This window comes from Xenopus laevis, chromosome 7L (genome assembly GCF_017654675.1).
Source record: "Xenopus laevis strain J_2021 chromosome 7L, Xenopus_laevis_v10.1, whole genome shotgun sequence".
Taxonomy (NCBI): Eukaryota; Metazoa; Chordata; class Amphibia; order Anura; family Pipidae; genus Xenopus; species Xenopus laevis.
This window is the reverse complement of record NC_054383.1, coordinates 2,317,446-2,332,396: the sequence shown is the minus strand read 5'-3', so window position 1 is coordinate 2,332,396 and position 14,951 is coordinate 2,317,446. Positions and strand designations below refer to the sequence as shown.

The 14,951-nt window shown below is 41.5% G+C and overlaps 1 protein-coding gene across 6 annotated transcripts in view; it reads left to right on the top strand.

The window, feature by feature from the left end:
- The window catches only part of vti1a.L (vesicle transport through interaction with t-SNAREs 1A L homeolog), a 178,266-nt gene that overhangs the window by 101,294 nt on the left and 62,021 nt on the right, over positions 1–14,951 (top strand). For 2 of the 6 annotated variants that reach the window (XM_018224422.2, XM_018224423.2), the window contains 2 exons: positions 11,138–11,208; positions 12,746–12,807. The exons of 2 other annotated variants lie outside the window; for them this stretch is intronic. In XM_018224422.2, the coding sequence (XP_018079911.1) occupies positions 11,138–11,208; positions 12,746–12,807 (133 nt within the window). Of the gene's footprint in view, positions 1–11,137; positions 11,209–12,745; positions 12,819–14,951 lie in introns of all 6 variants that reach the window. 2 more of the 6 variants (NM_001090849.1, XM_018224425.2) reach the window with 1 other exon arrangement.

Genomic DNA, 14,951 nt, shown 5'->3' with positions numbered 1-14,951 from the left:
GACGTATAGCGGCGGATAGTGGCATATAGTGACGTATAGCAATGTATAGAGACATATAACGATGTATAGTGATGTGTAGAGACGTATAGCGACGTATAGAGACGTATAGCGACGTATATCGACGTATAGTGACTTATAGTAACGTATAGTGACATATAGAGACGTATAGCGACGTATAGCAACGGATAGTGGCGTATAGTGATGTATAGCAATGTATTGCGATGTATAGAGACATATAACGATGTATAGTGACGTATAGAGGCGTATAGTGAATCATAGTGACGTATAAAGACATATAGTGACTCATAGCAATGTATATTGACGTATATCGAGTGGAGAGGAAAATTAAAAACATGATGAGAGAAAACCCGCCGCACAATAAGGACTCGCCTAGTGCATTTCCCATCTCGTTTTAGTGCCAATAAACCGTTATTTCATAATAATCAATGGAGGGAGGGTCCCGTCATAAAGAATAACGAGCTGCTCTTTCTAATTAGCGGCCCGGCCAGGTGAAGCACTTTATTATTTCACATAAAATCCTTACAATCAAATCATTGCGGCTAATTGGAATTCCTTCCGTCCCGTTGAACGTTCCTGTTTGCTGAGGAAACAAACACGTCGGAGGAATGAAGCTGCTCAATGGCTCCCGGCTGATCCCAAGGAAGGGTCCGACATATCAGTTAGTGATCTCTTCTGACCCGTCTGTGGGGTGATTGGCCAACCCAGGAATGGACACCGCTGTATGGACTGGACTCATCAGAATATAAAGGCCACGCTGATCTCTGAACCAGTTGGTGGGATTAATTGGACATCATTGTGCAGAGTTAGGCATAAACTAGTCTCCAAATAAATGGATCTACCAGCAACCGGGGGACCCAGAGAGACCTGTGGGGAGAGGGTGGGATAGAAAGGAATAAGCTTCTGGATTCAGACGATTCCAAGTGTTTCTCTGCAGGATTCACATTCAGTGCCTGTCCCAACCCAATTGAACCCTTAAAATCACATGACTTTGGGTCACATAATTAAGGAAATTGGTAATGTTTTTATATGTGTGCAGATCCCCCCCTCCTTTACGCTCATTTACATATGCAAATTAGGGATTCAGCCAAATCCTTAGTAAAAGAATCAATATTCACCTGAATCCCAACAAAAAGTGGTTTTGGTGCATCCCTGCCTGTTGGGTTAGTGGGGCCCCATGAGGGTCAGACCCCCAGACCCATCTGACACTGCCAATACACGGACCAATGAGCTTTTGGGTCGGACTGGGCCAGTGGGACACCCGGAAACCCAGACCTGCTCCCTGGCCTCCCCTCCCGACCCCTAAAGAATAAGGTTGTGGATAGGGGTTGTGACTGGGGTGGGAGGTGAATGGGGGGGTTTGCAGCTGGGGTGGGGGGTCCGGGGAAGTGAAAGGGGGGTTGCGGCGGAAAGCCTGGGGGGGATGTGGGTCTCTATGGCTGCGGCTCCAGTGGGTCTCAGACCCCCCAGTCTGACACTGGACTCATTTGTAGGAGCCAATCTGGGAGCTTTATTGGTCTGTGTGTGGCCACCAGATCAGACTGCAGGCAATACCATGAGATATCCTGAGAATCCAGACGGTTTCTGTGTATATGTGTGTGTGTGTGTGTGTGTGTGTGTATATTTGTGCATATGTATGTGTATGTTTGTGTGTGTCTGTCTGTATATGTGTGTATATTTGTGTGTGTGTGTGTGTATTTCTGTGTATGTATGTAAATATGTGTGTGTATATTTGTGTGTGTGTCTCTGTGTGTTTGTGTGTGTATATGTGTGTGTATGTTTGTGTGTGTTTGTATATATATGTGTGTGTGTATATTTGTTTTGTGCGTGTGTATATATATGTGTGTTTGTTGTGTATATATATATATATATATATATATATATATATATGTGTGTGTATGTGTCCAGCATCTGGTGCCACACGAGTTTTGTGCGTAATGAGGCGTCATGGTAATGAGGCCCCTTCAGAACAAGTCCTATTTGTATTAAAGCAGCGACTGTCGGTTCCAGATCCAGGTCATCTTGTACCTTGAGTCATTACTTGGCAGTGAGAGCTCAGTAATAGAACTGGGAAGGAATGCGGCCCACAAATCTCAGCCGGGAAGGGCCAGCAAGAGCCATGGAGAGGGGCTTCAGTAATTAGTAAAGCAGGACGGGAATGTGTGATCATCATCTCATTGGGCCAATACAGGTGTCACCTTTACATCCCTTTTCTTGTGTATAATCTGTAACACACGGGGCCACACTGGTACCCACCTTTATATAAACACATCCTTATGCTCCACTCAAATGAGACGTGACTAATTATCTCCCCTAATTATGTGCAATTATATGGGAACCAGCGAGGAAACGGAGAGGCGCGAGGATCTCACACAGGTGACGCTTATATCACTGCACTTGTCAAGCGATACGCAAAATAATCATTTTTGTGTCAAAATCTGAAAATGACACCGGCGTTAGAATGGAATTCGTTTGGCAAATATAATTAAGGTGTTTTAATGTAGAGCCCCGTAATGCCGACTCCTGTCGGACTCCCCCAGGTCTTGGCTAATTGTGAAGATAACTTTCAAGCTTTCCCTGCTTTTATTGGATAATGAACTGCTAAGAACTGTTAGATCTTTTCTTAAACACAATTTGGTTGTTGAGAAAAGAAAAAAAAAAAGGAGGAAAGCAAAGACAAGCCCGAGGTGTGGCGTTCTAAAGGCAATTAGAGCGGAGATTTAAGTTGCTATCTTTGATCTGACTGTCAGTTTCTGATTAGGACTATAAACGCTTTAATCAAGATCAGGCCAGTCATTATATTTCTTAACACTTCTAAACGGGGAGAAATTACCCAGACTTCCATATTGGATTAACACCTCGCTAAATGACTCGGGCGTAAGAGGAGCGATACTTTGTAACGAGCGGATCTTTAATTAGACGCTCCTGCGGAACCGAAGGGTTAAAGCGATCAGAATCTCTTCCACGGGAGTAATTAACAACCACGTTCTTCATTTGATTAAATCCTATCATTATATACCAATGAAGAATGAATCCTAGAAAAATATATACAGGTATGGGATCCGTTATCCGGAAACCCAGTATCCAGAAAGCTCCAAATTACAGAAAGGCATCTCCGATAGACTCCATTTTATCCAAATAATACAAATTTTTTTAAAAATTTCTTTTTTTTCTTTAAAGGGATACTGTCATGGAAAAAAACATTTTTTTCAAAATGAATCAGTTAATATTGCTGCTCCAGCAGAATTCTGCACTGAAATCCATTTCTCAAAAGAGCAAACAGATTTTTCTATATTCAATTTTGAAATCTGACATGGGGCTAGACATTTTGTCAATTTCCCAGCTGCCCCCAGTCATGTGACTTGTGCTCTGATAAACTTCAGTCACTCTTTACTGCTGTACTGCAAGTTGGAGAGATATCACCCCCTCCCTTTCCCCCCAGCAGCCAAACAAAAGAACAATGGGAAGGTAACCAGATAGCAGCTCCCTAACACAAGATAACAGCTGCCTGGTAGATCTAAGGACAACACTCAATAGTAAAATCCAGGTCCCACTGAGACACATTCAGTTACATTGAGAAGGAAAAACAGCAGCCTGCCAGAAAGCATTTCTCTCCTAAAGTGCAAGCACAAGTCACATGACTGGGGCATCTGGGAAATTGACAAAATGTCTAGCCCCATGTCAGATTTCAAAATTGAATATAAAAAAATCTGTTCGCTCTTTTGAGAAATGGATTTCAGTGCAGAATTCTGCTGGAGCAGCACTGTTAACTGATTCATTTTGAAAAAAACATGTTTTCCCATTACAGTATCCCTTTAATAATAAAACAGTAGCTTGTACTTGATCCCAACTAAGATATAATTAATCCTTATTGGAAGCAAAATCAGCCTATTGGGTTGATTCCATGTTTATATGATTTTCTAGTAGACTTAAGGTATGAAGATCCAAATTATGGAAAGATCCCTTATCTGGTCCTGAGCATTCTGGATAACAGGTCCAATACCTGTATATCTAAATAACACTCTGGTGGGAATTGTATCAGATCAAATGGAATCTTCTATAAATAAAGAGATACATTAGAGAAACCCCGAATCTTCCCCCAAAGCTTCCGTCGATTTCTGAACCAAATCCAATTCTTAGTTTTCACAATTCTGTTAATTTAAGAGGTTGATTTATTTTAAGGACAGAGATTTTGGTTTGATAAGGTTGAGTGGAGATAATTGCGTTCTCTCATGATTTATGAATGATTTGACTTTTTTCATGATCTCAAATCCCGAATGTTTTATCATTTTGTGAAGTTTGAAATTTGAATCATTTGGAAGTTTCATCTCTCCAGCTCAGGTCTCAGGTCTACAACTGAAATTTACAGGAATCAGATATTCAAGATTTCAGTTTCTCAAAAACTTGAATATTCCAGGGGTTTTTTACGTCACTTGTCTACTGAATTGGGTAATGATTTACGAATGATTTGACTTTTTTCATGATCTCAAATCCCAAATGTTTATCATTTTATGAAGTTTCATCTCTCAAGCTCAGATCTACCACTGAAATTAACAGGAATCAGATATTCAAGATTTCATTTTCTCAAAAACTTGAATATTCAAGGTTTTTTTTACGTCACTTGTCTACTGAATTGGGTAATGATTTACGAATGATTTGACTTTTTTCATGATCTCAAATCCCAAATGTTTATCATTTTATGAAGTTTCAAACTTGAATCAGTTGGAAGTTTCATCTCTCAAGCTCAGATCTACCACTGAAATTAACAGGAATCAGATATTCAAAATTTCATTTTCTCATAAACTTGAAAATCCAAGGTTTTTTTTTTTTACTTCACCTGTCTACTGAATTGGTTCGAGACTGTATGGAATTTAGGGATACACTGAATCCAGGATTCGGTTCGGGGTTCAGCCAGGATTCGGCCTTTTTCAGCAGGATTTGGATTCGGCAGAATCCTTGTGCCTGGTAGAACCGAATACAAATCCTAATAAGGGAAAACACATAACCTTTTGTTACAAAACAAGGATGTAAAAATAGTTTTTTCCACTTTTTCCCTTCCTGTCCCTAATTTGCATATGCAAATTAAGAATCAATTTAGCTTTATAATGTTGATTCTTTTCTCCTCTCTCTCCAAACCTTTCTTTTCTCACTTCTCTTCTTTACAACTGTTGTTTAAAACTTAAAATGCAAAAATAAAAACTTTTAAAAAAAAATAAACAAAATTAATTCAGTATTTGGCTAAATCTTTCAAGAAGGATTCGGCCGAATCCCAAATAGTAGATTTGGTGCATCGCTAATGGGATTCTGAGATTTGAGAAAATTAATACAAATATTTGTACTGTAAGTGATTTAAGAAACAACTCACCCACTACATTGGTATAGAATCTTCACCAGGAGTCCTCAGATATGAACCAATGGAATGGGCTTGGCCAAGACTCACAGTCAGAGTTTAAATGTATATTACAGACTTTTTGGGACTGATGTGACAATGTGCTGCTGGTATTTCCCTGCCCAGGGCCTGTCTTAGGAAATAACCCTGATTGTTTATACTCTAGTGATACACACACCTCCCATTTGACACAACCCCAAAACTTAAGTTGGCCCCACACAACAGATTCTTCATGCAGTCTGCTCAGCAAGGGCGATTCTTGGCCCCATGTTGCTCTTCTCTTCCTGATGCTGCCCCCGCTCACACAAATGGAGTGCGTCAGATTATGTTGATCTAGCACACGGCACAGGAATAGGTGTATGGCCAGTCCAGAACTTCAGGGGCCCTTGTCCTCTGTCTAGAGTCTCACCCACTGGCCTTTGGGCTGATCTATCCAATCCCCATTGAGTTATATGGACTAGGGATGCAGCAAATACAGGATTTGATTCAGGATTCGGCCAGGATTCTGCCTTTTTTCGTCGGATTCGGCCGAATGCTTCTGCCCGGTCGAACCAAATCTGAATTCTATTTCCATATGAAAATTAGGGGCGGGGAGTGAAACCGCTTGCCTTTGTCTGGGAATTGTAGTTCAGTCCTTGTTTTGTGACAAAGTCAAGCGGGGAGGGAAATCCCTTGACTTTGTCACAAAACAAGGAAGTAAAAAATGTTTTCTCCTCCCCCTAATTTGCATATTCAAATTAGGATTTAGTTCGGTATTAGGTTGAATCTTTCGCGAAGGATTCAGGGGTTTGGCCGAATCCAAAATAGTGGATGGGTTACACGCGGGTCGGTACACATTTTTAAAACTTTTTTCTACCCCCCACCCACTTCTGATGACATCACTTCCAGTTCAATGGCAACAGCACTTCCTGTTTAAGGTCAGCAGGTCGCGGATCAGGATGTGGATAAGGCAGTTGGGGAGGTGGTCGAAGCAGTTAAAAATGTGGGTTGTGTGTCCAAGTCGCGTCCGAATTTCGTGAACTTGGTTCGATACAGGATCGGGTACCATATAAACTACTTCTTTTATTCTGTTTTATATTTCTTCCTTTTTACATGAAACTGGTGGAATTGACTGGAACTGACCAATCACACAGGAGCACAAATAAAGGCCACACAGTCTATAGAAGGAAGTCTGTGTCTAGCGCAATTATAACTGAAACGTCTGGAAATCATTTTTTATATTCTTTTTTCCCCCTGACCTGGAATGTGCGTTTCCTGGACGACCCCCACATCAGTTTATTCGGATTTGTGTAACCCCCGGCCGGTGTAATTGAGCTGCTGGCTGAGCCCCTGCGAGTCATTTGTTCCTATTAAAGGGGCGTTTTATCATCTATTAGTGAGTGCGGCGCTTGTCTTTGCACTTATTATGGGTAACAAACAATTCTTTCTGCCCAGAGAATGGGGCCGTGTCTGCGCCTCTTCTATTACACCCAAAAACAAGGGAGAATGAGGTTTGTAAATGATAAATGGGGAAGCTGACTAGCGAACTAATAAAGATTTGTCTTAATCAACTGTGATTTGTCAGAACAGGGGAGAGTCGAGGTCGGGGCGCATGTGATGAATAATAGAGGATACACGGGAGGGGGGAGCGCCTCATAAATATGCTGTGATTACCCCTCGCTAATTTGTATTCAAAGGCAGTGGAGCATCAGGCAGAGCGGAGCCTACACAGCCCTCACCCCTCCGTGGCTTTTGTACCACTTGGAGAAGTTCAGGTTTTTTAAAGCCCTTTCTGGTCAGAGCACAGAACTTTCCTGATCCGAGGGCACCGACTAAAGACCCAACTCTTCTGCTTCTCACTATTTCATGTCTGCTGGCTTAGCCCTGAGTCTAGCGCTTTCTACTGCTTTGCTACAAGTCAATTTATTTAACACTTTAACCAGAAAACAATGAGACTATTAAGCCCAGAACATTCCTTCTCTATATATTTGTATTTATACATATGGGAGGAGGAGGTGCCATATTGATTCCCTTAGACCAGGGGTCCCCAACCTTTTTCCACCCGTGAGCAACATTCAGATGTAAAAAGAGTTGGGGAGCAACACAAGCATGAAAAATGTTCCTAGTTAGTACCAAGTAAGGGTTGTGATTGACTGTTGGTAGCCCATATGTGGACTGGCCGCCTACAGGAGGCTCGGTTTGGTAGAACACCTGTTTTTTATGCAACCAAAATTTGCCTCCAAGCCTGGAATTCAAAAATAAGCACCTGCTCTGAGGTCACTGAGAGCAACATCCAAGGGGTTGGGGAGCAACATGTTGCTCACGAGCTACTGGTTGGGGATCACTGCCTTAGACAGTACAGTATGAGGGTATAGCTTATTGTGTGCCCAGAACATTCCTTCTCTGTATATTTGTATTTATACATATGGGAGGAGGGAGGTGCCATATTGATTCCCTTAGACAGTACAGTATGAGGGTATAGCTTATTGTGCTTACAGTATGAGGGTATAGCTTATTGTGTGCCCAGAACATTCCTTCTCTGTATATTTGTATTTATACATATGGGAGGAGGGAGGTGCCATATTGATTCCCATAGACAGTACAGTATGAGGGTATAGCTTATTGTATGCCCAGAACATTCCTTCTCTGTATATTTGTATTTATACATATGGGAGGAGCCATATTGATTCCCTTAGACAGTACAGTATGAGGGTATAGCTTATTGTGTGCCCAGAACATTCCTTCTCTGTATATTTGTATTTATACATACGGGAGGAGCCATATTGATTCCCTTAGACAGTACAGTATGAGGGTATAGCTTATTGTGTGCCCAGAACATTCCTTCTCTGTATATTTGTATTTATACATATGGGAGGTGCCATATTGATTCCCTTAGACAGTACAGTATGAGGGTATAGCTTATTGTGTGCCCAGAACATTCCTTCTCTGTATATTTGTATTTATACATATGGGAGGAGGAGGTGCCATATTGATTCCCTTAGACAGTACAGTATGAGGGTATAGCTTATTGTGTGCCCAGAACATTCCTTCTCTGTATATTTGTATTTATACATATGGGAGGTGCCATATTGATTCCCTTAGACAGTACAGTATGAGGGTATAGTTTATTGTGTGCCCAGAACATTCCTTCTCTGTATATTTGTATTTATACATATGGGAGGAGGAGGTGCCATATTGATTCCCTTAGACAGTACAGTATGAGGGTATAGCTTATTGTGTGCCCAGGACATTCCTTCTCTGTATATTTGTATTTATACATATGGGAGGAGGAGGTGCCATATTGATTCCCTTAGACAGTACAGTATGAGGGTATAGCTTATTGTGTGCCCAGAACATTCCTTCTCTGTATATTTGTATTTATACATATGGGAGGAGGAGGTGCCATATTGATTCCCTTAGACAGTACAGTATGAGGGTATAGCTTATTGTGTGCCCAGAACATTCCTTCTCTGTATATTTGTATTTATACATATGGGAGGAGGAGGTGCCATATTTTTTTTTTTTTTTTATTAACAATTTTTGCAATTTACAGTCATTATGCATGAGAGAAGAAAGAAAAGAAGAGAAAAAAAAAAAAAAGAAACTGGGGAGGACGAAGAAAGGAGAGAGGGGGGGGGGAGGGGGGGAGGGAGGGGGGGAGCTGGAGACTGCAATGACATGTCCCTAGCTTTCCCTAGCTCTCCCAACATCTGTTGGAGGAGGTGCCATATTGATTCCCTTAGACAGTACAGTATGAGGGTATAGCTTATTGTGTGCCCAGAACATTCCTTCTCTGTATATTTGTATTTATACATATGGGAGGAGGAGGTGACATATTGATTCCATTAGACAGTACAGTATGAGGGTATAGCTTATTGTGTGCCCAGAACATTCCTTCTCTGTATATTTGTATTTATACATATGGGAGGAGGTGCCATATTGATTCCCTTAGACAGTACAGTATGAGGGTATAGCTTATTGTGTGCCCAGAACATTCCTTCTCTGTATATTTGTATTTATACATATGGGAGGAGGTGCCATATTGATTCCCATAGACAGTACAGTATGAGGGTATAGCTTATTGTGTGCCCAGAACATTCCTTCTCTGTCTATTTGTATTGATACAGAAATAAATATGTAATGAGTCAATGGTTGTTGTATATATATGTTTTTGAATATTTAGGATATTGGGGAATTCCTAGCTGCAGCTTTTATCAGTGTCTGCAACCTTAGGTTATACACACACACTATATCTATATATATTTATATATATATTTTTAATGGTGAATTTTGGCAGATCTGTTGTGCTGGGCTATTACTGGGGACAATAGGTAGTTTGTGACTATTCACATTCTTTGTTGAATTGGAATGTAAATGTATTTACATTTTCATTTATTGCCCAATTACATTGTTTATGGAAATGTAGATGGGGACAGCTGGATCCTCCCATTCCCAGTGCAATTCTCCAGGAACTCCATTATTAATACATGGGACAAGAAGTCTTTGTGTGAGGGGACTGAGCATGCCGAGCCCTCTGTCTGGAATTTTGTTCAATATTGGGGCTGCTGTACGCCCACACTTTATCTTTGTCACAAATGTTGCTTTTATCCCTACACTGCTTTATTATGGGCACAACTGGGTCTCCACAGACTGCTGCTCATCCCTACATTACTGAGGGCCCTAATTATGGAGTTAGGAATCATAACTCACTAAATGTCAAGATTGAGACAGTAGGACAGGAGAAAAAGTAGGACAAGATTGCGACAGTAGGGCAAGATGGAGAAATTAAGCTAAGGTGGAGACAATAGGATAAGTTGGAGACAGTAGGACAAGATGGAGTCAGTAGGATAAGATGAAGACGGTAGGGCAAGATGGAGACATTATGACAAGATTGAGAGAGTAGGTCAAGGTGGAGACAGCAGGGCAAGATGGAGAAAGTAGGGCCAGATGGAGAATATAAGATTAAATGGCGACAATAGGACAAGATTGAGACAGTAAGGCAAGATGGAGACAGTAGGACATGGAGGCATTTGGGGAAGAGCAGACACTAGGATGAGATGGAGATAGAAGAACAAGATAGAGTCTGTAGGGCAAGATGGAGACTGTAGGGCAAGATTAATACAGTGGGACAAGATGGAGACAATATGGCAAGATGGAGAATAATAGGATAAGACGGAGACAGTAGGACAAATGGAGACAGTAGGATAAATGGAGACGGTAGGATAAATGGAGACAGTAGGATAAGATGGAGACAGTAGGACAAGATGGAGACAGTACAAGTTGGAGACAGTACAAGTTAGAGACATTAAGCTAAGATGGAAATCGTAGGACAAGATGAGACAGTAGGACAAGATTGAGACAGTAGAGCAAGATGGAGACTGTAGGTCAATATTAATACAGTTAGACAAGATGGTGACAGGACAAGATGGAGACTGTAGAGCAAGTTTGAGACAGTATGGCAAGATGGAGACAGTAGGACAAGATGGAAGATGGAGACATCAGGGCAAAGTGGATGTGTCAGGGCAAGATGGAAACAGTAGGTCAGTTGCATTACTGTTCCTATTGGTCTGCATATAGGTACCACTTGGGAAAGCACCAAAACCAGTTCATTCTATTGCAACTAACCACCAACATCCCCACTTTGCCTTCTGATTGGTGCATTTGATTTTCTGTGTGATGTAATGTGTTAGTGAGTGAGTGCATCGTCCCATCTCTGCTCTCTCTTATCCATTTGGATTTTATTTCTCCCAGAACAAATCGGCCAGAACATCCTGGAGAACCTAAGTCAGGACAGAGAGAAGATCCAGAGAGCAAGAGAAAGGGTAAGTCCAACTCTGTGCCGCTTATTCTGCACTTATGTCAGCGAGTGTCAGCTCCTATGCACAAACGTGGGGATCAGATGACTTTTCCCAAGGCCTTGGCCAATTACCAGCCATTCCAACGTGTCACATGCTCCATCCTCTCCCAGTGAAGATGTCACACACAAGCCTGTGGGGCTGGAACAGAAGTTGGGGGTGATGAGTTCTAACCACTTGGAAGGCCTCCTTGATCCACCCTGATGTTCTGTTGGCTGAAGCATTCATTATCTCTCCCTAATTAAATATCTCTCAGCTCTCTAACTATCCGGCTGTCTCCTGAGACAGATGGCTGCTAATACCCTCTCCCACTATCGGCCAATCCTTGTGTCTCTCTCAGCCCTTTCCAAACTTTATTCTTCTGCATCAAAGGCGAGTTTGTGGCAAAACTGTGACAAACGAAGCCACTCGCATATAAACAAACTCTAATTAACTACTACAATTAGGGAGGATTGATGGAAAAGTGTTAATTGGAACCAGAAGAAACAATGTGAAAGAACGTTCAGCCTTAGTTAATAGTGATTGGGGGCTCCACAAACTCCCCCTTTGTCAGGAGCTCCCAGACTTCTACTGACCCATATAATATATAGGCACAGTCACCCCCATATCATATACACACAGACAGTAACTATATAATATATAGACACCCCCATATCATATACACACAGACAGTAAGTGTATAATATATAGACACCCCCATATCATATACACACAGACAGTAACTGTATAATATATAGACACCCCCATATCATATACACACAGACAGTAAGTGTATAATATATAGACACCCCCATATCATATACACACAGACAGTAAGTGTATAATATATAGACACCCCCATATCATATACACACAGACAGTAACTATATAATATATAGACACCCCCATATCATATACACACAGACAGTAACTGTATAATATATAGACACCCCCACATCATATACACACAGACAGTAACTGTATAATATATAGACACCCCCATATCATATACACACAGACAGTAAGTGTATAATATATAGACACCCCCATATCATATACACACAGACAGTAACTGTATAATATATAGACACCCCCATATCATATACACACAGACAGTAACTGTATAATATATAGACACCCCCATATCATATACACACAGACAGTAAGTGTATAATATATAGACACCCCCATATCATATACACACAGACAGTAAGTGTATAATATATAGACACCCCCATATCATATACACACAGACAGTAAGTGTATAATATATAGACACCCCCATATCATATACACACAGACAGTAAGTGTATAATATATAGACACCCCCATATCATATACACACAGATAGTAACTGTATAATATATAGACACCCCCATATCATATACACACAGACAGTAACTGTATAATATATAGACACCCCCATATCATATACACACAGACAGTAAGTGTATAATATATAGACACCCCCATATCATATACACACAGACAGTAACTAATTGCAAGCTCTTTTACTGTGTTGCAGCTGAGAGAGACAGATGCAAATCTGGGGAAGAGTTCCAGGGTACTTACAGGAATGTTACGAAGGTAAGAGTAAGGTAGGGGCAAAACTTTATTATTTCATTCAGTAGATGCGCCTCAGCAGAACATTTTGAACAAAGAGACAATAAATGACATTTATAGCAAGTTGTTTATTACTGAAAACTTTTATTGATAACAATGTACAGGTATGGGACCTGTTATCCAGAATGCTCAGGACCTGGGGATCTCCAAAATAAAAGATCTCTCTGTAATTTGGATCTTCATGCCTTAAGTCTACTAGAAAATCATATAAACATGAAATAAAGCCAATAGGCTGGTTTTGCTTCCAATAAGGATTAATTATATCTTAGTGGGGATCAAGTACAAGCGACTGTTTTATTATTACACAGAAAAAGGAAATCAGTTTTAATCATTTGGATTATTTTGATTAAGTGGATACATGGGTTTCCTGATAACAGATCCGATACCTGTACAATGATCCATCTCACCTTCCTGCAGTTGTGAGATACTTGTAGTTCTACAGGGACAATACACAAGTTGTTGTTGACATGGTCTGACCCCAAACTACGACCCCCCTCCTGGGCAGAATGTCACTCTTGCAGTATTCCCTATAAAACATGACTACAAAAAAAGTCTATCTAGTCACCCACAAAGGATTTTGGGCACAGGGATGTCGCCTTTCCCGTCTGGGAACTCCGGGCAGGGGGGCGGGCCAATGACATCATGGGGGTGGGCCGATGATGTTGCGTGGGTTGGTGGGAGGAGCTTTGACATAGCGAATGGGCGGACACTGTGTAAATCTAAAGGAATCCAAATTTGTAAAACCAGGCGGCAGTATTGATCCGGACAGTCCTCCCGAAAACTGGGCTGTCCGGGACAAAACCAGACAGGTGGGAAACATATTTGGGCAGAATGGTATACAATGTGAGATTTTTTTATCCTTATATAAGTGTCGCCATAATCACGCCCGGATTTGTGGCCCAGCCTCGTTCAAAGAAGCGGTAATCACCAGCGAATATGCGCTCGCATGGTGGGGGAGGCAGTTGCATGCGAAAATGGCAGGTGCTAGGACCCTGTGGCTCTGGGAGCCCAAGACAAAAATTTGGGCCTGGCCACAATCGTCTACTTATCAAGTCAACTGCCCAGGGATGGTGAGACTTGTAGTTGGAACAGCAAAAGGTTGTGAGTTTTCTCCAAAAGTAAAACCAGTTATAATTAAAAATTCAAATAATTTATTAGGACATACAGACGACCAACTAACGCATTTCGTGCCTACTGGGGCACTTTACTCATAGTGAGTTAGTGCCGAATGAAGGAACGAAACGCGTTAGGCGGTCGTCTGTATGTCCTAATAAATGATTTGAATTTTTAAGATAAGATTTTGGCACCCATGGACTGGGGTGAACTGTGAGTTTTTTTCTCCTTTCATTAAATTGTTTTGTGATTTATAATGGTACAGTTACTGGCATAGTGCACCAATTCCTCTATTGTGAGACTTGTAGTTGGGCAACAGCAGGAGACGTACCATTTGCACATGTTTTTTGGACCTTTCATGGACCTTTCATGGACCTTTCATGGACCTTTTATGGACCTTTCATGGACCTGACCTACATTAATTGCTCTTCATTGGGCAGCCATGTGACCTCGCTTCATACCATTCCCTTCCTCTCCTGATTGTCCTAAACTGATTGGCCTCTGGAAAGGGTTAACCAAGCTCGGTCCCGTGCAACTCCACCCCCCGGGCGAGGCCTTACAAACTGCTCTGATTAAGAGTAATATGAAAATGACACCATCTAAATGTAAAAATGCAGCGGGGAGCCGCTCGGCAATTGAAATGGATGCTCCAGTGAGCGTGGCCAATCAGAGCAGGAAGGGTCGCGGCCACTCGAGCTGTAACAATCCCCCGGCATACGTCTCTCGTCGTGTCAGATCTCATTAAAGGGGCCCCTCGCTCTACGTCGATTGAGCTGTCTGCAAATCATTCATCATTTTTAGCGGAAACACAAAAAGCCCCCCGTTATTTAAATAATATCATATTAATGTTAAAGTTCACTTGTCACTTAGCGGCCGGCTTAATCAGACGTGGCATTTAGACAAAATGGCTTGTTTGCCTCTGGCCCGACTGGCGTTAAATAAGGATTTATGACTTTGGAAATTTGTATCCGTTCACCCTTCCTTTCTGCTTGATG